Source organism: Salvelinus namaycush, chromosome 6 (genome assembly GCF_016432855.1).
Source record: "Salvelinus namaycush isolate Seneca chromosome 6, SaNama_1.0, whole genome shotgun sequence".
Classification (NCBI taxonomy): domain Eukaryota; kingdom Metazoa; phylum Chordata; class Actinopteri; order Salmoniformes; family Salmonidae; genus Salvelinus; species Salvelinus namaycush.
Window position 1 is genome coordinate 18,010,320 of NC_052312.1, and position 25,574 is coordinate 18,035,893.

Here is a 25,574-nt window from a genome sequence, read left to right on the forward strand (position 1 = left end):
GCAGTAACTTTGCTTTAAAACTGCAAAATTGTCTTTCAGCTCAATGAAAGAATTTGTAGAATTGCAGAAAATGTGCTTTACAACAGCAACATTTTCTTTACACTGCCAAGATGCCTTTAGCTACCTTCTAGCTAGCTAATAGATTATGTTAGAGTTTACACTTCCTCTTCCAATGAAGTAAGGGGAGGTCAAAACAATGTCTACCAAATCTATTCATTTTAAAATGTTGATTACCTCATTCTTCTTGCCATTATCATTCACCTGATAAGACAAGACATGACGTAGATGTTTTGCTAATATATGGTCGCCGGCTTGCCTGGACAGGGGTACCTGGGCAATAAAGGTTTGAAAACCCCTGACCCAGAGCTCAAGCTCTCACAGCATCTCCAACGGTCGAGCCTCCGAGCGTGAGGAGAGGAAAAGGTCTGTGCTATCATTGGATCCTTCGGACATCCCTACCCCATTGAAGTTGAAATGTAAAATGGTTAAGGGTTTAGGTTTAGGCTAGGAACTTCCCAAGGATCCCAGATAGCACTGACGACAGAAAAGGCAGAGGTCTTATGCCAGTTGAATCCAGAAGCAAATCCAACACCGTCCTAACGGTGGTCGGGGATGCAACAATGTAACTAAATTAGTCTGTGCAAGAATGAGCTAAAAGTAACCTGGGGGTTACATACACTTCCCACAAAATAGACTTGGTGTTCCGACAAGTCCCAACATCTTTGACCTCAAATGCATGCAATACATTAATACATACACAGCATTGTCAATGTGTCATAGCTTGATTTGACATCATAAAAGTACATACAAGTCTTTCTCTCCTCTCTCTCTTGCTCTCTCTCGCTTTAGCTGGGGCTATGTTCGTTCCAACCAACAAAGGATTCGGGAAAATATTCAGACCCCTTCCCTTTTCAACATTTTGTTACGTTACAGCCTTATTCTAAAATGGACTAAATAAAATCATCAATCTACACACAATACCCCATAATGACAAAGTGAAAAGAGGTTTTTAGAAAATTTTGCAGAATTATTAAAAATAAAAAACTGAAATTCCTTATTTACATAAGCATTCAGACCCTTTGCTGTGAGACCCGAAATTGAGCACAGGTGCATCCTGTTTCCATTGATCATCCTTGAGATGGATCTACAACTTGATTGGAGTCCACCTGTGGTAAATTCAATTGATTGGACATGATTTGGAAAGGCTCACAACTGTCTATATAAGGTCCCACAGTTGACAGTGCATGTCAGAGCAAAAACCAAGCCATGAGGTTGAAGGAATTGTCCATAGAGCTCCAAGTCAGGATTGTGTCGAGGCACAGATCTGGGGAAGGGAGTCAAAACATTTTTTGCAGCATTGAAGGTCCCCAAGAACACAGTGGCCAGACGGAAGCCACTCCTCAGTAAAAGGCACATAACAGCCGCTTAGAGTTTGCCAAAAGGCACCTAAAGGACTCTCAGACCATGAGAAACAAGATTATTTGGTGTGATGAAACCAAGATTGAACTCTTTGACCTGAATGCCAAGCATCCCTACGGTGAATTATGGTGGTGGCAGCATCCTGCTGTGGGGATGTTTTTCAGCGGCAGGGCGTGGGAGACTAGCCAGGATTGAGGGAAAGATTAAAGGAGCAAAGCACAGAGAGATTCTTGATGAAAACCTGCTCCAGAGTGCTCAGGACCTCAGACTGGGGTGAAGGTTCACCTTCCAACAGGACAACAACCCTAAGCACACAGCCAAGACAACACAGGAGGGGCTTTGAGACAAGTCTCTGAATGTCCATGATTGGCCCAGTCAGAGCCCGATCAAACATCTCTGGAGAGACCTGAAAATAGCTGTGCAGCGACGCTCCCCATCCAACCTGACAGAGCTTGAGAGGATCTGCAGAGAAGAATGGAAGAAACTCCCCAAATACAGCTGTGCCAACCTTGTAGCGTCATACCCAAGAAGACTTAAGGCTGTAATCGCTGCCAAAGGTGATTCAACAAAGTTCTGAGTAAAGGGTCTGAATACTTATGTAAACGTGATATTAAAATTTGCACAAAAAATCTCAACTTGTTTTTGCTTTGTCATTATGGGGTATTTTGTGTAGATTGAGGAGTAAAAAATACAATTGAATCAATCTTAGAATAAGGCTGTAACGTAACAAAATGTGGAAAAATTCAAGAGGTCTGAATATTTTTTCCAAATGCACTCTATATGTATTCAAATTGAAAGTGAAAGTGCTAATGCCTTCCTGTGTCCTGACTGTAGGCTAGGCTTTGTGTGTGTCTTGGCCGTCTGCGCAGGGACCTTTGAAATTGCTTACAATCTCCAAGTCAATTTGCAGGGGCGGCTCGAGCCTGTAAGCCAGCCGACTGACTCTGACTGCATTGAAATCAGCAGAAATCTTATTGACTAAAGCATGTCCCAATTAACTCTGATCACAACTCATAAAACGCTCATTAGAAGGCCTATTACTGGGCAATGGGCAAGTCGGGGTCAGGCTATCAGACTGTGATTTGTAATCTCTGGAATGGAAACTTGGCGGCTACATGAGTTGCTGAATTTGGGCTCCTGAGACTATATAAGGAGAGGAGTGAGGAAATATACGTGGTGTTTTGGTGTGGGAGACAGGCTTGAGGCACATAAAAGCACCGTCCTGTTGCAAATTGAAGTGACATTGAAGTGAAATATGCTGACAGAAGAGAGAAATCTGCAGATTCATGATGTATTCAGTTGTTAGACACCCCACCCAACAGTGCTGGGACTCCCCTGCCCGACACACACACACAACCACACACGCTGGGACTCTCCTCCCAGACAGTCAGTCATTAGTGAAAGCAGAGCAGCATCCCCTCGTTTAGAATCCATAGACCTGATCACAACATTCTGCTCCACCAGGCTGTATTAAAAGTATCTCTCTCTCTCTCTCTGACTGTCCCTCTCTTTCTCTCTCAGGGGCTATTCTTCACTCTTGTTCTCTCATCTCTTTCTCTATCCCCCATCTTTGTTTTTGCAGGCCAAAAGAATAAATGGATAATGATGATCCAATCCACTATGTGAGCTTACAACCCCTCAGCATTGAGGTTGTCTGCCATTCTTTCTGTGTGTCCTTGCTTCGGGTTGTATTATCCTAAGTTGTGTGAGTCCCAGGCGCAGACTGTAAAACAGGTTATCTCAAGAGAGTTTCGCCTCACAAGTCTCTACATCTCTTATTTTGTCATACTGTGTTTTTTTTTTTTTTTACTGTAGAAATTCCTTTCCTTCCTCCTCTCTCACACCACCAGACTGGGTGGTTAGATAATTACCGCAGTACGAGGCTGTGTCCCAAATTGCACCATATTCCTTACATAGTGCACTACTTTCCACCAGGACCCAAATGGCTCTGGTCAAAAGTAGTGCACTATTTAGGGAATAGAGTGCCATTTGGGATGGAAGCCAAGCTTGTTTTGGGAGCGCTCTGCAGCCAATTGATTTCTTGGTTGTGGTCAGGATGAGCGTGAAGTTTGGCTGGTGAAAGACAATCCCTCACACAAATACAGTCTGTCTGGAGTCTGGATGGTGGTAGGACTGGGAGGAGAGAGGACTAGCTGACTGACTGGGTGGGAGGATGTGCTTCTCACAATATTTTCCTCGGAATAAAAGCATGAAATAAATCTCCACGCCTATGAAACCTGACATGATTACCCAAAGCCTCTCTGTCTCTCTCTCCGTCTCTCTCTAATACATTGAACACACACTCACACACTAGCTCGCTCTCTTATACTATTGAGAGATTACAGCAGCAACAAATCCTCTCTCTGAAGCATCAATCAGCAGACCAGTAGCCCACACATTGAAGCGGAATTAAATGTAATGTATTTTCAGAGCTCTCACACCGCCTGCTCCCTCCTAACATTCGACCCTTATATAATGGTCAGCACTATCACACTTCAGGTAGATCATCATCCCGTCACTTCAATGGGCAGTGAGCCTCCGCTGTTAACACAGTGCACTAATGTTGTCCAGAGCCCTATGGTAATTCACTTTATAGGGAATAGCATGCCATTTGGGACGCAGCTTACTGCCCTTCCTCTATTTCCCTCCGTTTCACTGCAAATGGGGCTTTGATTCCATACAGAGAAGGCACGATGCATGCATTAGTAAGGCCAAGGTAAGGATATGAAAATTCATATAAAGAGTTACCCAGCAACCACCCAATAATTGCTACCTCTGAGGGAATCATTGAGGTTGGAGAGTAATGTTGACAAAAAATAGGCCACATTCACACAGAAATGTGTCATAAATAAACTGTGCTTTAATACCTATACGTGGTGTCTTCTTGCTCTTCTCTCTCTCTTTCTCTCTCTCTCTGTATCTCTCTGTATCTCTCGATCTCTCTCTCTCTCTTTCTCTCTCTCTCTGTATCTCTCTGTATCTCTCTACCTCCTTCCACCACTTATCTCACTTTGTCTTTGATAAATTTGCTGATGGATAGAAGAATTGAAGAAGTGGTTCAACAGACTCCAACTCCTGGCTGGCTCTCTGTACTAGGTCCTCTCTCTCGGGTCTCCCTATCATTACCTCCACTAGGCCAATTATTTGCACTGTCAGCCCATCTCTGATATGGCTTCAAAGGGGGAGGTATTTCAAGGTGACACCAGTGAAGAGGGGCTGATATGGGGGGGGGGGCTGGCAATGGTTTGAAGATCTTTTGATCACTTCGCGAATCGCTCCCCTCCTGACGAAAAGGGGCAAGGGAGGAAAGGATAGAGGTGTCAGAGGCAGAGCAGCTCGTTCTGCAGTGGAGCCTGTGTTGTCACTTTGTCTACTAAAAGCAGAGGGCTGGCTCAGGCTCCATCTCGCCCCCTTGTTCTGCAGAGGAGTTTAAAGGATGCAAGCAAAAGCTTCATAATCATGATTGACACAATGTTCTGTTGGGAAAAAATAATTAAATTGTAGGCTAATAGTAGGCCTAATTCAGGGATGGACAACTGGCAACTTCCTTTTGAAGGACCTAGGATCGGGGTCTCAACTTACTGTTGAGAGTTAGAATAGTGGAATACATGAGGTGCAATTTAGACATTTGGTTGTGCATCAGCAGTTTTTCTCTTGTTATGTCAGTCACTGATAGTCAATCAATTAGCCTATGTCAGCTAAAAACTTTTAGACTGCTAAATTCGTTTAGTGGTCAGCTATCTAAGTTTGTTATCATGGTCAAATTACTGTCCGGGGGGCCCGCATTGATTTTGTTAGTCAGTTTCACTCAGTTATCATATTAAACACTGCAAACATTTCTCTCCATCCTATGGCAAAATGTGTAAAATTGCAGTAAATTAGCTATTTAACAGCTCATTTTCCTCTCCGTGCCATAGATTTTTTTTAAAGAATGCCCTGAAATGTGTTCTAAAATTGCTAAATCTTCTCTCCACCCCATGGCAATATGTGTAGAATCGCAGCAAACTTGCTTTAAAACTGCAACATTTTCTCTACACCCCATGGCAAAATGTGTAGAATTGCAGGAAATTAACTCTAAAACGTTGTTTATTGAACCTTTATTTTGACAGGGAAGTCATACTGAGACTAGGGTATCTTTTACAGATAAGCCCTGCATAAATACACCAAACACACACAATATACAACAATACAAAACATATGAAGAAAAACAGACACGTTTATCATCATGGAGGTCTCCGATCATTACTCTGAACTAACCAAGGGGGACCAGAACATCTAAGTTCAGAGAGCTCTGTAGGTTGTTCCTCATAAAAGGCACAAAAAAAGAATAGTTTGGTCATTTGTAAATCTAAATTGAATTAATGATGATAGATACATAGGACGTTTCTGCATGAGTGCTTTGTAGAGTTATATACAAAGAGGCCCAACCCACTTTTTGATACAAAACACATTGGTGGGTTCTATAACCATCACCAGTATTAAACCTAAGGGCAAAGTGTAGATGCTGCTACATTCATATAGATTATATCCCCATAATCTAAAATAGACATAAAAGTGGCCTGGACAATTTCCTTCCTATTAAAAGGATTGGACCTTTTTTCGAAATTTTAGCCAAAAATGACATACCCAAATCTAAATGCCTGTAGCTCAGGACCTGAAACAAGGATATGCATATTCTTGATACCATTTGAAAGGAAACAGTTTGAAGTTTGTGTAAATGTGAAATAAATGTAGAGGAATATGACACATTACATCTGGTAAAAGATAATACAAAGAAAAAAACATGCGTTTTCCTTTTTTAAAATATATATTTTTCATCATCTTTGAAATGCAAGAGAAAGGCCATTATATCGCGTAGGAGTCTAAGTGCAATTTAGATTTTGGCCACTAGATGGCAGCAGTGTATGTGCAAAGTTTTAGACTGATCCAATGAACCATTGCATTACTGTTCAAAATGTTGTCTCAAGTCTGCCCAAATGTCCCGACTTGGTCAATTTATATATTTTCAATCACATAACCATAGAGAACATACAAAAATGATATGGTAATAAAAAATGTAAGTTTACACTCCCAGGAATGTCATAAAAGACAGAAAAGACACTAACTTTCACACATCTAGATGGGGGGCAAACACAGCAGGGGTTCAAACTGTAGAACCCAGTTCCTACATTGAATATAAAAATTGATTTTATCAAACAAAATTCTGCTAAATTTTATCTCTGGGACCCTCAGGAAGACAAATCAGAGCAAGATTACTGAATGTAAGTACATTATTTACCTTCAGAGGTGAATGTATCAAACCAGTTGCCGTGATAAAAGTTTTTTGTTATTGTGCACTCTCTTCAAACAATAGCATGGTATTTTTTCATTGTAATAGCTACTGTAAATTGGACAGCGCAGTTAGATTAACAAGAATTTAAGCTTTCTGCCCATATAAGACATGTCTAAGTCCTGGGAAATGTTCTTGTTACTTACAACGTCATGCTAATCACATTAGCTCAACCGTCTCACGGGGGGGGGGGGGGGGGGGGGACCGATCCCGTAGAGGTTAACAAAAGTTAGACATGCTTTGTTTATGTAAACACAGACACTAGACAGAGATATGGCTTTTTCTTTACAACTCTGCCTAGAAGGCCAGCATCCTGGAGTTGCCTCTTCACTGTTGACGTTGAGATTGGTGTTTTGTGGTTTCTATTTCATGAAGCTGCCAGTTGAGGACTTGTGAGGTGTCTGTTTCTCAAACTAGACACTCTAATGTACTTGTCCTCTTGCTCAGTTGTGCACTGGGGCCTCCCACTACTCTTTCTATTCTGGTTAGAGCCACTTTTTGCTGTTCTGTGAAGGGAGTAGTACACAGCGCTGTATGAGATCTTCAATTTCTTGGCAATTTTCTATGGAATAGCCTTCATTTCTCAGAACAAGAATAGACTGATGAGTTTCAGAAGAAAGTTCTTTGTTTCTGGCCATTTTGAGCCTGTAATCGAACCCACAAATGCTGATGCTCCAGATATTCAACTAGTCGAAAGAAGGCCAGTTTTATTGCTTGTTTAAATCAGAACAACAGTTTTCAGCTGTGCTAACATAATTGCAAAAGGGTTTTATAATGATCAATTAGCCATTTAAAATGATAAACTTGGATAGGCTAACACAACGTGCCATTGGAACACAGGAGTGATGGTTGCTTTTTGTACCTCAAGGAACTCAGATTTGACCTCATCTACCTCGATGGCCTGAGTTCTGTCATTGAGATAATAATGAAACCATCGGCAAGCATCAGTACCGAACCTTATTGACAACAGCATATTCAACAGAATGACATGGTTCTACAGTATCAAAAGCTTTTGACAAGTCTACAAACATGGCAGCACAATCCTTTCTATCATCTAACAAGCCGTAGTGGTGCTATGTTTAGGTATGAATCAATCCGGACTGATTAACATTAAGAATACCATTTACAGATACTAAATAAGATAGCTGTTTCTTGACCAATGACTCTAGTATTTTCGCAAGATAAGGAAGCCTCGAAATGGGTCGATAATTATCAAGATCTCTATACTATCCCCATCCATGTGGAGTGGTGGCACAAAAGCTGCTTTCTACACTTCTGGAATATTTCCTGATACTAAAGTTAAATAAAAAAAAGTGTGTTACTGAGCCAGTAATGATGGGGGGGGGGGGGGGGGGGGGGCTGCATACTTAAGCAAATACGGGTCCAAATTGTCAGCGCCTAATGACTTCTTGGTGTCGATAGCTAATAAGGCAGCAAGAACTTCAGTTTCTATGAGCTGCCGAAAAGAAAAACCCTGACTACTTAAAAAATGTCTTTCCGCATTGCTCGCAATGTGTGTGGGACTTGAATGAGGGTATGAAGACCCGCGAGCAGCTGCGGACCCTCATGATGAGTTCCAATTTTTTGTGGCCCTCACCCCCATCAAAGTTGCCCATCCCTGGCCTAACTGCTGTGACCGATTAGATTAGATTTAAAAATCATAGCAACCTATCCAATCTCTGACCAGGGCTGGGCCCCACTGTCCTTATCTCAACTGATGTACTTATAGTAGGCTACAGTGGGTCACAAATTTAATCATGGAGTACAAATCTGCTTTGTAGTTTTTAGGAGAGCTATATTACCGGTACATACACTACTAATCCCAAGATCCTCAGTGGAGGGCGTGATTTCCGAGGTCTGTGTTGCTAGGGAAGGTGGTGCTGGGGACCTGTTGGAAATGACGGGAGAAGAAATCAGATTTCAATATCAAGACCAAAACAGTACGCCTGGAATATAGCAAAGAAACTTCACCAGATCTGCGTGCTAAGGGTGTGTGCTAGTTCAAATGTATATTCATGCATTCAAACAATGCATCGTTCCGGTGTGTGAAAGAATCGCTGTCCAGCTTGCTAGCTAACTCAGTTGTGTTGGTCCACTTATACCCACCTGTCCGGCTAGCAAGCACGCCAGCTGGCTAACTAACTAACTAACTAACTAACTAACTAACTAACTAACTAACTAACTAACTAACTAACTAACTAACTAACTAGTTAGTTCATCGAAAATCGATTCTAGTGTCTTCTCCAAATAATCAGAGCTAGTTAGCAAGTCTAAATTGTTATGGATATAGCTATGGCTGCTTGTTCTGTTGTAGCAAGCAAATGTGCTAACAGTTGGCTAACTGGCTAGACTCAAATTAGCCAGCTAACGTTAATTAGCATGCTAGATAGCTAGCTAATTGATCTAGTTTTGAGGACAGCACCCATGCTGTCACTGACTAAGTAGCTTGCGTTTCCAAAACACCAGGTGGCTGTCAGATTAATGTGAACTTTGATATTCATTTGAGTATATCTGTGTCTGCCTTTACTGTGGATTAACAATTCAAAACATTAACAGGGCTACCTGGGGGATATGCTATTCAATGCGTGTGATTTATAATCCTACAGATCCCTGGTATCACGCCCTATTTGATAGTCAATTCATAGTCTGTGCTAGGACTGAGAGTACAATAACAAAGTTTACATTTCACTTTGATTGCCAATAACACACACGGTATGCAAACTAGTATGCAATGAGTCTTCTCCCCTTTATAAAAATGATTGACAAGACCTGTATACCCAACCATAGGGTGTGAATAACCATGGAGACCTTGATAAGTGCGGTGGCCCCTCGGTCCCCAGCCCCGGTGAAGAAAGCCTCGGAGGTGGATTTCAGGTCGGGGGTCATGCTGGAGCAGCTGTCGTCTCAGGTGTCTGAGCTGGTCACCCTGGAGCAGGGGGACTTCGGGGACCAACTGGCCCTGGAGGTCCACACGGCCAAAGACTTTATCTTCAACATGCTGGGTAAAGCTCATAGTAACAGAGAATGTGTTGTGACACACTGAGGTTAACATTCTGAAATCATTACATGGTAAAATATGTATGGTATACATTTATTTTATATATTGTGTGTTTGGTGAACACTTGTAAGTTATGTGATTGTAGTGTGTAGCAGTGGAGGCTTCTGAGGGGAGGAAGTCTCATAATAATGGCCGGAATGGTATCAAACGCATGATGTTTGATTCCAGCCATTACACTCCATTTCAGCCATTATTATTAACTGTCCTCCCCTCAGCAGCCTCCATTGATGTATAGCCTATTCATGAGAAGGACAGATAGAAGAAAGGTGTTGGCTGTGTTTGTGTTGTGTGTCATACTCCTGATATGTATATAAGTACTTTTCAGCCAGGTGAAGTGAGGTTGTTTGTCCAATAGGTGGCACTCTTCCCTCTCTGCTCTGCCACTGCCCGCCCCTAAGCTCTCTCCTTTTCTCTCCTCTCTCCCTGCCTGTCCCAGTGCAACTGGAACCAAGCCTCTTTGGCCTGTATCCCTCCCTGCATGTCCCTCACTTTTCTCTTTCTTTCCTTCTTCTCGCTCTCGCTCGCTCTCTCGTGGCCTGTTTGTGGATCATGTGCAGCTTGAGAGGGAAACACAATGCAAACAGTCTAACTGGCTATAAGTCCACTCTCCCCGTCCATCTCTAAATCCACTCTCCCCGTCCATCTCTAAATCCACTCTCCCTGTTCATCCCCATGTAACAATAGCTGTGAATAGGATCCACTATTGGCATGGGTGTATTGTTTGCCCAAAAATATCATAGCTGACAGCCAACCCTCCTCCTGTATCTCTCTCTATCTTCTGCTAATCAAGTCAGATATTGGATAAGCTGTATCTCTCTGCTTCTCCTACTTTGGTTCTGTGCTTGCTAGTCTAGCATCCTCTTTTCTCCTCTTGCTCTCTTTCTCTCGCTCTTTCTGTCTCTCTTTGTCTCTTGCTCTCTTTCTCAATCTCTTTCTTGGTCTCTCCCCCCCCCGCTCGTAAACACTTAACCCTCTACCCCCAATTTAGTGACTCCCACTGTGTACCCAGCTCTTTTCATACCACATTCTTTCTTAACTCGTGTGTCCTCACACCACCACGTTTTTGCTTCGTTTCCTGGCTCCTTTTTCTTCTTCTCCCACTCGCTGTCTCCATTGACAGTCAGACTGACAGCTAAAAGCTTCTCTTAAACACGTCGCAGTGGGGTTTTTTCCTACAGTCTAGCTCCCTGTATAGCAGCCAAAGGATAGGATCTATTTCTCCCATCACCCCACCCCCCTCTCTCTTTTGCGCTCTCTTTCTCTCCCTCTATCTGCTGTTTCATTTCCAACTCTCTGCTGGAGAACAGAGATAATGTGAGTGTAGGATGTATGATTGTGTTAATGCACTGTGTTCATTAGCTACGGTAGTAGCACTGCCACTTTTATTTTTTTAAGGACCTTGAAGAGGATGGAGCCTAGGCAGTGGAAAGGGAATATCTGCCCAGCTACTAGGAATGTTAAAATGGGCCCTTTATATGGAACACTTGGAGTGTGTGTGTGTCTATGCATCTGTGTGTCTGTGCATCTCTGTGTGTGTATATAAGTGTTGTCACGATACCAGAATTTTGACTTCGATACCAGGTTTAGGATACCGAAGCAATACTCAATACCGTAACGATACCGTGACAAAAACGGTGAACAATGTTGATGACTGGTAGAACAGAATATCTTCTATTCTATATGACATTTCTTCCCAAAATAAAACACCATGTTAAATAACAGAAGAATTACCTCCAATTTCCCTTATTCAAAACCATATGTTTTAAAAAGTAATTTGATACATACCAGGGTTGATTTGCTCATATATGGCCATAATATTGGGTCAAATGACATCAATTAGACCTGCAATTAATGTTTCATTACAGATAAATAATTGCATGTATTAAATTAATAGTTTAGTTCCAAAACAACATAAAAAAAACACTGACGCTCATTTCTGAAACTTTTACGTTGCAATAGTCTAGACGCCATAGAAATACAATTGAATTTACACAGCATACTACGAGTCCCAGGGTGCAATGCTCCGCCCAGGGCTGCTGGCTGGCTAGTGGCTACTGCTAGTAATCCTAGACAAATGCTAAGTAGTCAAAATATATTGCTGTCAAGTTATGAGTGCATTTCACATTGCACAAAGGTAATCACATTATAATGCCCAAATGAATGTCATGCTGAATATATTTCCATGTCATTGTCACTCAAAAATTATTAAAATTTAGTAGAAGAACAAAGTTGCAATGCAAATGTCGTATAAAATAGTTTGCTTTATTTAGTTTCACTTGGAACTGAACCTTCCATTGCACTGCTTTGTGTCATGTTTTGCTTAATTGTTTCAGTGGGCTGGCCCTCATCTGCTCTGTAATCAACGTATTCCCATAGTTTGCTTCTGCAGCCAGTTTTGTCAACAAGCTGCAGGCAAGGAGGTACGATGTTTTGGTTTCAAGAAGCCACGCTGTCGATATTTTCTCTCAAAAGTGTTTTGCGCCGTGTCAGCTGCATGGGGCATCCTGGCTAGCTACTGCCCCCTTGAAGATGCAGACAACTTACTAGGCAGACTTGATCCTCTCAATCCATATATGAGGTGAGACCCATTTGACAGAAGTACCGAAAGTTAGAAAAATTCTAGTACCCGAACCGTTTTTCATGTTCTAGTATTGAAAAAAAATACAGCGTTTCCGAAATACTATGCAACACTAGTGTGTGTGTCTGTGCATATAATGTGTTTGACATCCTTTCCAGTTGGGTCTTTTTATAAAGGTTTCTCTAGCCTAGTTTAAGCAGCAGGTGGCTCCCCACTGGCCATTAAGAGCTGACAGAGATGGAGAGGGAGACGAGAGAGATTGCACCACACGTTGAAGCAGCTGCACAGATCCAAGGAAGGAAGAAACACTTTATTTACCCAGTAGCTCCTTAGTTAACTGTTTTAGGCTAGCCTATAGCATGGAGCTATAGCATGGAGCTAGCCTACCTTTGGAGAAAAAAAATGCCTCCAGTAGTCCCACAGGACTATATGGGTTGGTGGGAATGCAGAAATGTAGAATAATGACTAACATACAGTGCATTCGGAATGTATTCTGACCTCTGCCCTTTTTCCACATTTTGTTACGTTACAGCCTTATTCTAAAATAGATTATGTATTTTGTGTACACAATACCCCATAATGACAAAGCGATAACAGGTTTTTGTATTTTTTTGCAAATGTATATATATATATATATTTTTTTAAACATACGCCATTTACATAAGTATTCAGACCCTTTGCAATGAGACTCGAAATTGAGCTCAGGTTCATCCTGTTTCCATTGATCATCCTTGAGATGGTTCTACAATTCAATTGATTGGACATGATTTGGAAAGGCACACACCTGTCTATATAAGGTCCCACAGTTGACAGTGCATGTCAGAACAAAAACCAAGCCATGAGTTTGAAGGAATTGTCCGTAGAGCTCCGAGACAGGAATGTGTCAAGGCACAGATCTGGGGAAGGGTACCAAAACAATTCTGCAGCATTGAAGGTCCCCAAGAACACAGTGGCCTCCATCATTCTTAAATGGAAGAAGTTTGGAACCACCAAGACTCTTCCTAGAGCTGGCCGCCTGGCCAAACTGCGCAATCGGGGGAGAAGGGCCTTGGTCAGAGAGGTGACCAAGAACCCGATGGTCACTCTGACAGAGCTCTAGAAGGACAACCATCTCTGCAGCACTCCACCAATCAGGCCTTTATGGTATAGTGGACAGACGGACGCCACTCAGTAAAAAGCACATGACAGCCTGCTTGGAGTTTGTTAAAAGGCACCTAAAGACTCTCAGACCATGAGAAACAAGATTCTCTGGTCTGATGAAACCAAGATTGAACTCTTTGGCCTGAATGCCAAGCGTCACATCTGGAGGAAACCTGGCACCATCCCTAAGGTGAAGCATGGTGGTGGCAGCATCATGCTGTGGGGATGTTTTTCAGCGGCAGGGACTGGGAGGCTAGTCGGGATCGAGGGAAAGATGAACGGAGCAAAGTACAGAGAGATCTTTGGAAAGACCTGAAAATAGCTGTGCAGCGACGCTCCCCATCCAACCTGACAGAGCTTAAGAGGATCTGCAGAGAAGAATGGGAGAAGCTCCCCAAATACAGGTGTGCCAAGCTTGTAGCATCATACCCAAGAGGACTTGAGGCTGTAATCGCTGCCAAAGGTGCTTCAACAAAGTTCTGAGTAAAAGGTCTGAGTACTTATGTAAATGTGATATTTTAGTTTATTTTTGGTACATTTGCAAAAATCTAAACCTGTTTTTGCTTTGTCATTATGGGGTATTGTGTGTAGATTGATGACGGGGGGAAAAAACGATTTAATCCATTTTAGAATAAGGCTGTAAGGAAGTGGAAAGAGTCAAGTGGTCTGAATACTTTCCGAATGCACTGCAACAAGTGATTTTTCTTATTTACAGTAAGAAGAGAGATATCTTGTAAGGTTGTAGGTTCAAGTCTGTCAGATAAAATGCTACAAGTCTTTGCTGAACCAGTAAACTACTTGTGCTTTCTGCTCTGGATACGCTGTGAGTAATCCTCCATGTTTCGTTTTTCACTTCCCTTCAAAGACAGAAAAAATGACTTGGAGAAGAATAACACCCACTCCTATCAAACTAAAAACAGAATTCTGTTATCGCCATGGGTTCTCTCCCCATCTTCAGCCCCCACTTCTTAGGCTGGTTTTTACAAGCCCGTCCTTTTTCATGTGCCTTTGAACACCAGACTACTGGTGACCCCCTTCCCCACAGATCTCATTAAAAAAGTATTTGCTTTATACCGCTTTATAGTCGTTTTAATTCAAACACAAATAAGGCTAGAGAGGAGAGAGGGGAGAAAAAAGGGGGAGCTCCATTTCAGATTCGGCCGACTCACCGAGGCACAATAACAAAAGAATGAGGCACAAGTCAGGCAGTGTCTCGAACAAGTCCAGGCGTGCGAAGTCAGGAGGTTGCCTAGAGTTGAGAGACGTAAAGACAAAGCAAAACAACCCAAACAAACTGTTGTTTTGTCTCTTCCCGCCGTGCTTGTTTATTGTTGTCTGAGTGTCGGCTTGCCCCGCCAACAGTGGGATCACCCCCTGTATGCAACAACCAATCAGAGAAAAGTGTATTCGGAAGGGGACTCTTCTGGACAGATGGGCCCACATGTTGGGGTTCCGTAGGTGGGAAAATATCTCTGTGGAAACCTTCACTGACACTGTCCTATAGGATCAAAATCCTTCTACATACTCGCCAATTATCTTATTCAAAAGTGACAGATATGCAAAACATTTTTGTTTTCAAGGTCATCGCCTATTTTAAGGACCTATTGAATACTATTTTGTATTTTCTGTACCTCACTTAGCCTTCGCTAAGATCAAGCTAGATTAATTAAAAGTCTATGTGTGTGTATTTTGGCAGTGATGTCAGCACGACTGAATCTGAATGTAAATTGACCGTTGTTTGATTGTGTGGCTGGGCTGTAGCAGCTAAGTTGTTCCGCCTGTGTTCAGGTAATGATCGGTTGTGCAATGGTTGTTGAATGCTTTCAACTCTCCCATAGGACTTGTGTCCTCAGTGTGTCACACACACACTTTTTGACTAATGCCGCCTACGGTCCACTTTAGCTCTCTGGCAGCAGCTTCCTCTCTCTCTCTCTCTCTTCCTCTCTCTCTCATATATACAGTGTACAAAACATTAGGAACACCTGCTCTTTCCATGACAGACTGACCAGGTGAATCCAGGTGAAAGCTATGATTGTGTATGTGTGCCATTCAGAGGGTGAATGGGCAAGACAAAGATTTTAAGTGTCTTTTGAACAGGGTATGTTAGTAGGTGCCAGGCGCACCAGTTTGAGTGTGTCAAGAACTACAACGCTTGTGCGTTTTTCACGCTCAACTGTTTCCTATGTGTATCAAGAACGGTCCACCACCCAAAGGACATCCAGCCAACGACAGGCCAGTAGTCGAAAATGGTTAATTGATTAAAGAGGACAAAGGAGGCTAACACAAATTGTACATAGCAACAGATGGGCTATAGTTCGTCAACTGACAGTCCAGTACGAAAGGTTGCTGGATCGGATCCCCGAGCTGACATGGTCAAAATTGGTCGTTCTGCCCCTGAGCAAGGCAGTTAATCCGCTGTTCCCCGGGCACCGATGATGTCGGTTAAGGCCGCTTAGGTCAGTCAATCCGGAAAATTTCAAGAACTATAAAAGTTTCTTCAAGTGCAGTCGCAAAAACCATCAAGCGCTATGATGAAACTGGCTCTCGTGAGGACTGCCATAGGAAAGGAAGACCCAGAGTTATCTCTCCTGCAGAAGATACGTTTGAGTTACCAGCCTCAGAAATCGGCAATTAACTGCACCTCAGATTGCAGCCCAAATAAATGCTTCACAGAGTTCAAGTAACAGACACATCTCAACATCAACTGTTCAGAGGAGACTGCGTGAATCAGGCCTTCACGGTCAAATTGCTACAAAGAAACCACTACTAAAGGACACCAATAATAAGAAGAGGCTTGCTTGGGCCAAGAAACACGAGCAATGGACATTAGACCGTTGGAAATTTGTGCTTTGCTCTGATGAGTCCAAATGTGAGATTTTTGGTTCCAACCCGCCGTGTCTTTGTGAAACGCAGAGTAGGTGAACTGATGATCTCTGCACGTGTGGTTCCCACCGTGAAGCATGGAGGAGGTGGTGTGGGGGTGCTTTCCTGGTGACACTGTCTGTGATTTATTTAGAAATCAAGGCACACTTAACCAGCATGACTACAACAGCATTCTGCAGCGATACGCCATTCCATCTGGTTTGCGCTTAGTCCCACTATCATTTGTTCTTCAACCGGACAATGACCCAACACACCTCCAGGCTCCTAGGGCTATTTGACCAAAAAGGAGAGTGATGGAGTGAGATGGTTTGGGATGATTTTGACTGCAGAGTGAAGGAAAAGCAGCCAACAAGTGCTCAGCATATGTCGGAACTCCCTCAGGACTGTTGGAAAAGCATTCCAGGTGAAGCTGGTTGAGAGAATGCCAAAAGTGTGCAAAGCTGTCATCAAGGCAAAGGGTGGCTACTTTGAAAAATCTAAAATATATGTTGATTCGTTTTTTTTTGGTAACTACATGATTCCATATGTGTTATTTCATAGTTTGACTTCACTATTATTCTACAATGTAGAACAGAGTGAAAATAAAGAAAACCGTTGAATGAGTAGGTGTGTCAACTTTTGACCGGTACTGTGTATATATACACATACTGATTGTATAAAACATTATAAACAACTTCCTATATTTTTTATAGTAGTCTCCTCCGACGTTCGATAACACACACCAAGTCTCACGGCGACGAACAGCTCTGCGTGTGTTTGCTGTGCCCCCAGAGTCTGTACGCTCCCCCCCTAGTGTAGGAGGGGATGGTTTCTTAACAGGCAGCAGGAACATTACAACTCATTAACTACAGACTGATAATTAACCAGGCAAGTGCTGTTGTATGAACTACTACAGGCAAGAGATCTCTCTCTCTCTCTTTGGGCTCTGTGTCGCTCTCGCTCTCTCCCCCCCCCCCCCCATTTACTGAATCACTTTTAATGTACAGTACATAAAAAGCTATTTGACATTTACTTCATGTGAAAACCCAAACGGATGTATCATAGTCATAACACAATGTGGTTTTAGTTTCTTTAGCGTACATTGATCCCCGAACACAGTCCATCGCTCCATTAAACTCTGTACTACAGCATTTGAACACAAACACATTTTAATGTTTCAATCACCTTCGTTTTGCGGCCTGGTGTTCGATAGATAGCCCCTGACCCTCTTCAGCTTCAAAAGAAGGTTTCTCGCTTCGACACCCAATTGGATTAGATGGGAACAAAGTCTCCCTCTGTTTAATTTTAAGAATGAGCGAGGCCTATTTTAAGATCTGGAAATGAAAGCTAGGCTAATCTCCGGGCTTGATGTGAACGCATAAACACGGTCGGGGGGGGGGGACACACTGACTCTTTTGTGTGTGTTAATCCGTCTCTCTTGAGTCTGAGTACATTTCTCTGTATTTTAAAAGGAGCAAGGGCTCGTTTTAGAGGCTAATCGTTTACGTTTTAAAAGACTCAGGGTTTGAAGCCGAGCGAGAGTGCTCAATGGCAATTGAATGAACGGTCTCCGTTGGAAGGATCTGTGTTACGATTTGTTGGATGGTCTGGCCCCACGTCTTTGTTATAGAGAAGGCCTCCTTTCTGACATCCCAACCTTTCCCATTGTGAGTCGACGTGTTTACACAGCTACTCTTACCCTTTCTCTCTCTTACGCTTCATCCCTTCTCTCCTCATCTTTTCACTTTTTTTGCGCGCCTGTATTTACATTTTAGTCATTTTATCCAGAGCGACTTAGTGTTAGTGCGCTTCATCTTAATATAGCTAGGTTGGACAACCATATCACAGGCACAGAAAGGGGGGGAATAAATCATTCTTTTTAATATTTTTATCTCTTTGTGTAGTACTGGCACCCACACCACGAGCATTCCTCTCTTTCGTTTGTGTGTGTGTGTGTGTGTGTGTGTGTCACGGTTCCCAGAGTGGCTCTATGGAAATGAGATCTGCTATGCTTGACCTCCCAGAGACCTGCTGGTGGATGCATAACACTGTGGCTGTTTTGAATGGGAAATTGATGAATTAATTATAGTACTCAAACACAGTGAGTTAAGTCCTGGTTTCAAAATGTTCAAGTCCATGCACTTTAGTTTTTCTCAGCCCAGCTTCAAGGCTTTATTGGAGCCTCACCTAAGCTGAGCTGGTGTCCACGACCTTTGTGTCTAGACTTTGCGTCTAGTCACGACCTGGTGTGGGTTTTGTACCCCCCCCCCGCTCTCTCCCACGTTCCACCGTGCGCTCTCTCTCTCGTTCCTCTGCATGCTATAGTATTTTCTTCTGCTTCCCATTTGACCCAATTGATCAACTCTAGAGATAGACCCAAAACAAATCAGAGGAAGTTTCTGCTTGCTGTTTCTGCCCTTTGTCTGTCTGTCTGGAAGATATTTTCTCTCCCTCAGCTATTCTCGGCTTCTCTCAATGTTTGGGAAGAACTGACAGATTTTGATTTCTATATCTGATTACTTCTCTGCTTTCCTTTACTGTCAGTATAACACACACTGTAGATTGACACTGTCTTTGAAACGCTCTCTCTCTCACACACACACACACACACACACACACACACACACACACACACACACACACACACACACATCGACACAGGGCCTGTAATTGGATGAGAGAAATCGCGTTAGGAGCTTTAGGCTCCAGGCTGTAGTCTCAGTGTCTGCAGTTGGCAGTCGCACCACCCTCAACCCCCCCCCCCCCCCCCCCACCACCACCACCACCACAGCCTTCATATCGACCTCAGAGCCTCCCTGAAGGGATGGGTATATGGGTGTACTTCAGGTCAAAGTTGACAGCCTGGAAGGCATCACTGGGTCTGGTATCATGTGTTGAGAGTGACCTTTTAAGCCTGTCCGGCTCTAATCTTGCTTGACTGGAACACCATAGTTGAGAACACAATAAAGGGATTTGATTGGGTTCAGTATTTTTCATAAACTCTTTGGCAAAGAGGAGAGTTTTGGTTTGGGCTGGGTGGGGAAATTGTTTGCCAGAAGCTAGATTGATAGGATGTTATATACTATTCGAAAGCTGTTAGTTTAGACTTTTCTTTATTTTTTTCTCTCACGCACTCTCACGATCTCTTTTCTTTCCTCTCCCTCTCTTTCTCATTCCCTCTCAATCTATCCCTTCCTCCTCTCTCACTCTCTCCCTCCGTTTCCCCTCTGTCTGAGTTATTGCAGTTTGCCCAGTCATTTTGGCTGTATTCAGTAAAGACTCCCCCTAGGAGGATAAAGTCAGGGTTGGTTGAGGACGACCAGCTAGCGTGGAGAATAACATAAAACCATGCGCTGCGCTCGCTGAGGGAGCTGTGTAGACCTCATCTATTTTTATGTCAATATCGCCACTGCTGTATTTCATGAATGTATGCTTTGCCTTCAGAAGAAACAGAACGGCTCAAGTATTGTATTTGTTTTTAATGTGATATTACACTCATCCTCTGTGTGTGTGTGTGTGTGTGTGTTCTTCCTCTAGGTTTAGTACAGAAGGTGGACCAGCGTCTCCCGGTGGCCAATGAGTACCTGCTCCTGTCTGGGGGGGCCAGGGAGGGGGTTCTGGACCTCAACCCAGAGGAGCTGGGGGACTACGCCAAGGGGGCCGACTTCGACCTGGACTTCACCCTCCTGGTGCCCGCGCTCAAGCTCCACGACCGCAACCAGGTTGGTGCAGTAGGGACTGGGGATGTGAGACGTATTACTTCAATGTGTCTACGTTATTGATGAGAAGTTGTGATGTGTCTTATGGGATGTTTTTACTGTATACTTTCTGATATGGTGTTTTGATGCCAAACAAATCACTAGTATTGCCTCAGGAAAACAAGTGTAGCTTAATAGAGCGTCATCCCATGTCAACCAGCCCGTCACCCTAGACATGCGGCAGTCGGCCCCCTGCCACTCCTGGCTGTCCCTGCGTCTGTGCGACCCCAACACTCTGGCCAGGTGGAGCATCTGCTGCCAGGAGGAGAACGGATTACCCCCCGATGATGAGGAGGAGGATGAAGAGGAAAGGGGAATGGGTCACCAAGTCTCTGGTGCTGTTCCCCCCTCCCTCCATGTAATGCATTTTCTAACTTCTCTTGTTATTATTATTTTTATTGCTTTTAGTTTTATGAAAGTTAATAAAAATGTGTATTGGTTTTAGCTCAGTCTTTTATTGTGTTTTACTGTAAAGTGTGTGGAAATTATTTTAAAGGGATAGTTCAGTTATTGGCAGGGAAGGGGTTTTATGTACTTCCTTGGGAGTCAGATGAACTTGTGGATACCTATTTTATGTCTCTGCGTCCAGTACGAGGTAGTTCTGCGAGCCAATGCTAACTATCTTAGCGCGAAGATTGGAAGTCTTTGCACTAAACTAATGCCAAAATTACCCTTTAATTGCACTTGAACTAAAGTTGGGTCATGATTTGATTCCAGTCCCCCCACCAGTCTCTGGATGGGTGCTACTTCTCTCCCGCGCTGGTGGCTGACTGGTTCTGGGGGGTGGTGTGCGAGGCGGTGGACGAGCTGAGACGTTCACCACAGAGAGGCATCCCCATCCCGGAGAGGCTGGAGCGCAACGGTCCCCTGACCACCCTCATTCTTCAGGTAGGGATGAGTTAGTGTACGTCCCAAATGTCACTCTATATAGTGCTAATAGTAGTGTCTATATAGGGAATAGGAGGCCATAGTTGGCGTCTATCAATTCCAGAATCCGATTAATTGGCACTAGCAACCATCTCAACTAGTCGATTCTGGAAAAACTTGTGTTGAACAAATGTATTTACTTAGTCTTTGTTTAACCGGATAAGTAATTCAGAACATCTCTTTTAAATAATTGTGTTTCACAATAACTCGTTCCTACCTCCAGGCGGGGTCCAGTCGAGTGCTCTATGACCTCCTGCCTGTGGTGTCCTTCCGGGGCTGGCCCGCCGTGGCCCAGAGCTGGCTGACGGCCAACCACTTCTGGGACGGGAAGATCACGGAGGAGGAGGCCATCTCTGGGTTCTACCTGCTGCCCTGCCCGGCCCCGCTGGGGGGGAGGCCCGACCGGGAGTGGAGGCTGGCCTTCTCACGCAGCGAGGTGGGTAGTTGGTTAAGTTAGCTATTATTTTTGAGTAATTAGCGAGTTCAATAGATTGGGCCTCCTTCCTTACTTGGCCATAAAGGTTAGCTAGCTAGATGTTTTCAATTGCGACTCAGGGATATGACATTGTCACAAGCAGCAGGATGAACCGCAGATATTGCAGATGAGCGTTAAGCAAGACGATGCACTCACACAGAGTATATGGCCATAGAAGGTTAGCCTTCTACTTCATACTCTTAGTTGTTTCGGAAGTCTGCCCGATACTGCTTGGCAATTCCAAAGTAACAAAATGACAGTTTGCTGTTTGTGCTGTCATTCTGTTACCAAATTTTACATCTGCACTGTTTTTCAAGTAAATGTTTTTTGTCAAAATGTTCAGTGGAAATTGAAAAGTTGTCCTTGTGCATAGAGTTGTATGGTTTGACTTTGCAATCATTAGTTTTTGTTTGACATACATGCATTTTAAAGTCTTTCACTGTGCAATTGCCCTGCTATTTATTTTGTGCATTGCCAATTCTACCTTGTAAATGTTAGCTGAAGCTAAAGCGCATTACATGATCAAAAGTATGTGGACACCTGGCTGTCAAACATCTCATTCCAAAATCATGGGTATTAATATGGAGTTGGATCCCTCTTTGCTGCTATAACAGCCTCCACTCTGCTGGGAAGGCTTTCCACTAGATGTTGGAACATTTCTGCAGGGACTTTCTTCCATTCAGACACGAACATTAGTGAGGTCGGGCGATTAGGCCTGGCTCGCAGTCGGCGTTCCAATTCATCCTCAAAGGTGTTCGATGGGGTTGAGGTCAGGGCTCTGTGCAGGCCAGTCAAGTTCTTTCACACCGACAAAACATTTCTGTATGGACCTCGCTTTGTGCATGGGGGCATTGTCAAGCTGAAACAGGAAAGGGCCTTCCCCAAGCTGTAGCACAGAATCGTCTAGAATGTCATATGCTGTAGCGTTAAGATTTCCCTTCACTGGAACTAAGGGGCCAAGCCCGAACCATGAAAAACAGCGCCAGACCATTATTCCTCCTCCACTAAACTTTATAGTTGGCACATTGCATTCGGGCAGGTAGCGTTCTCCTGGCATTTGCCAAACCCAGATGGTGAAGTGTGATTCATCACTCCAGAGAACGCGTTTCCACTGCTCCAGAGTCCAATGGCGGGTGGCTTTACACCACTCCAGCCGACGCTTGACATTTCGCATGATCTTATGCTTGTGGGCGGCTGCTCGGCCATGGAAACCTATTTCATGACGCTCTCGACGAACAGTTCTTTTGCTGAACGTTGCTTCCAGAGGCAGTTTGGAACTCGGTAGTGAGTGTTGCAACCGAGGACAGGCATTTTTATTTTATTTTACGTGCTTCACACACTGTCCTGTTCTGTGAGCTTGTGTGGCCTACCACTTTGCAGTTTAGCCGTTGTTGCTCTTAGATGTTTCCACTTCACAATAATAGCACTTACAGTTGACCGGGGCAGCTCTAGCAGGGCAGAAATTTGACAAACTGACTTGTTGAAAAGGTGTTATCCTACGACGCTGCCATGTTGAAAGTCACTGAGCTCTTTAGTACGGGCATGTTTGTCTATGGAGATTGCATGGCTGTCTGTTCGATATTTTACACCTGTCAGCAACGGGTGGGACTGAAATAGCTGAATCCATTAATTTGAAGGGGTGTCCACATACTTTTGTGTGTATATATAGTGGAAGTACAAGATCAACTTTAAATATGTACAGGTTGAACTTTGAATATGAAAGTAGAAAGGTTCCCGAACTGTCTTCTAAATACAGTTGAAAATGAATCAACTGTAACATTTAACTTCAGTATAATATCCATCAGGACTGTCTCTGGTGCTGGTGTCTTGCTGGTGACATCCAATTTCCCCTTGTTTGTTTAATAAAGTGTATTTTAATTCAATTCAATCTGAACCACTGGCTGCCATATCATTGTCTGTCTCCAGGTTCAGCTGAAGAAGTGCATCCCGTTCCCCATGGCCCAGGCCTTCCAGGCAGCCAAGGCTGTCCTCTCCCGCCTCCTGGCTCGTCCCCGCACTGGCCTCAGCCCCTACCACCTCCGCACCCTCCTCTTCTGGGCCTGTGACCGCCTGCCCCCCTCCTACCTGTCTTCGCCTGACTCCGACACTCCCGCCCGTCTCCTCCTGGGCCTCCTGGATGACCTGGCCCACTGCATCTTGGGTAAGAACTGTCCCAACTACTTCCTGCCCCAGTGCAACATGCTGGAGCACCTGTCGGACAGCCAAGCCCTGCTGGTGGCCCGGAAGCTGGCTCACGTCCGCTCAGACCCCACCGAGCACCTCCGGGCGGCCCTGGACCAGGCACAGCAGGCAGGCCAGCTCAAGAGGAAGGCGGCGGGCGCCACCAACGGGCATGGCGGGTCACCTGGCCACAGGTATCCGGCCAGCGGCATCATCTCACCCTCGGACGACAAGCTGGCGGCCAGGCTGCAGCAGCTGGTGACAGAAAACCCAGGGAAGTCGATTTCTGTGTTTCTCAACCCTGATGATGTCACGAGGCCACACTTCCGCATCGATGACAAATTCTACTGACCCGAGGGCCTAGTGTAGTGTTGTGGTAGCCACACATACACACTCTCACACACAAGTAAAATAGCGGGCCAAAAGTTGACGAGTCAACCAGGATGGCTCGAGGCGCGAAACACTGCCGGTCGCTGCTCCCTATACTGCCCCCTCTTGGCGGCTAATGATAACGGCGCTAACTAATGAGTGTTAACGACTCTGCTGTAACTATAAGACACTGTACCAAAAAATCCATACTGCACGCTCCCAAGAAGATGCTAGCTCTAGAGAAACCAACACACTTTTATCGATTTAGAGACCCCGTGACAGAAAAAGGCTTGTTAAGTTGTTACCACGGAGACCACTGCTCTTTATCAAGCTTGCCCTAACGAGATGTTTTTTTTAGCTGGTGCTACAAAGAAAAGAAAGAATCGCTTTAGAACAAAGAAAGAAGCTGCTGCTTACAAAGGGTACGCCGTTTCATTCTCTTAAGGGTTTATGCTCGTCTCGTCTCTGCACACCGCTGAGAATACTGTATTCCCCCTTTTTCTGCCCAATCAAAGTGGGTGATAGCTGAATAAGAAATGGAGTATCAAGGTACTATGATGTAACTGAATGTAATTTGGTGTGGGGAAATGTCTTTGAACAGAGTGTTTTCTTTCTTCCCTCTTTCTATGTTTCTTTTTATCCCTCGTTCTCTCGACTCTCTGCCCCACTCTCTTTCTTTATCTCGCTCGTTTGCTATCTCTCAGGTATTTTGAATGTTTGTTTTCTATGTGACTCCAGACTCCCTCTGGTAGGGTTATGGTCCCCCATATCTATCTGAATGGTATAACCCAGGGCGGTCCTTCCATTTCAACTCTCACTATGTGGCGGAAGGCACCAAAGAGCCACACTGGAGGGGTGTTTCGAGGAGCCTTTCGGCGAAGCAATGTACCACCCCATAAGAAAGGTATCTGTATTCACTGACCCAGAGTCAGTCCGTACTGTTAACGCTCATATTCCCCACCTTAACAATCCTGACCAACATGCAGATCAGAGATCACCTTATCAATTTGCCTTTTATCCCCTGAAAGCTTGAAGAGGTTTCATCAAATAAGGGTCATATCATAGGGGCTATCAACTTAATTCAGTTCCTTTTTATTACAGTCCCTTTGAAAGCCTTCGAAAGTATCTTAACGGTGAGATGTGGTCATTTAAACGTTGTATGATATAGACCGACTACCTATAAGGAGACCGGTTGGGGAGGAGAGGTGTGAGGCAGGGTTAGCTGCTAACACGGTTGGCACACTGCTTGATTGTATTCTAATCTCTACGTTACGACATTACAGCATTACAGTACAGCCATGGCATGGCTAGCTACATCATGTAATCCCCCTGAGGCTTGTGTAAGGGCTATTTGCTTTGTTCTACTTTTTTTTCTTCCGTCTAGTTTGTGTGTGTGTGTGTGTGTGTGCGTGCGTGTGTGTGTGTGTGTGTGTTAAGATGGGGAGGTTAAGGTTTTTGTTTGAAACCCCCCAAAAAAG

The 25,574-nt window shown here is 44.0% G+C and overlaps 1 protein-coding gene across 1 annotated transcript; it reads left to right on the forward strand.

The window, feature by feature from the left end:
• The first annotated feature begins 8,611 nt into the window (after window positions 1-8,611).
• tmem102 (transmembrane protein 102) lies at window positions 8,612-25,221 on the forward strand. The gene is made up of 7 exons (XM_038996054.1): window positions 8,612-8,737; window positions 9,536-9,750; window positions 19,924-20,108; window positions 20,305-20,502; window positions 20,862-21,032; window positions 21,295-21,507; window positions 23,473-25,221. Exons 2-7 carry the CDS (start codon window positions 9,549-9,551, stop codon window positions 24,076-24,078), a joined length of 1,575 nt encoding a protein of 524 aa, XP_038851982.1. The 5' UTR covers window positions 8,612-8,737; window positions 9,536-9,548; the 3' UTR covers window positions 24,079-25,221.
• Window positions 25,222-25,574: the final 353 nt, after the last annotated feature.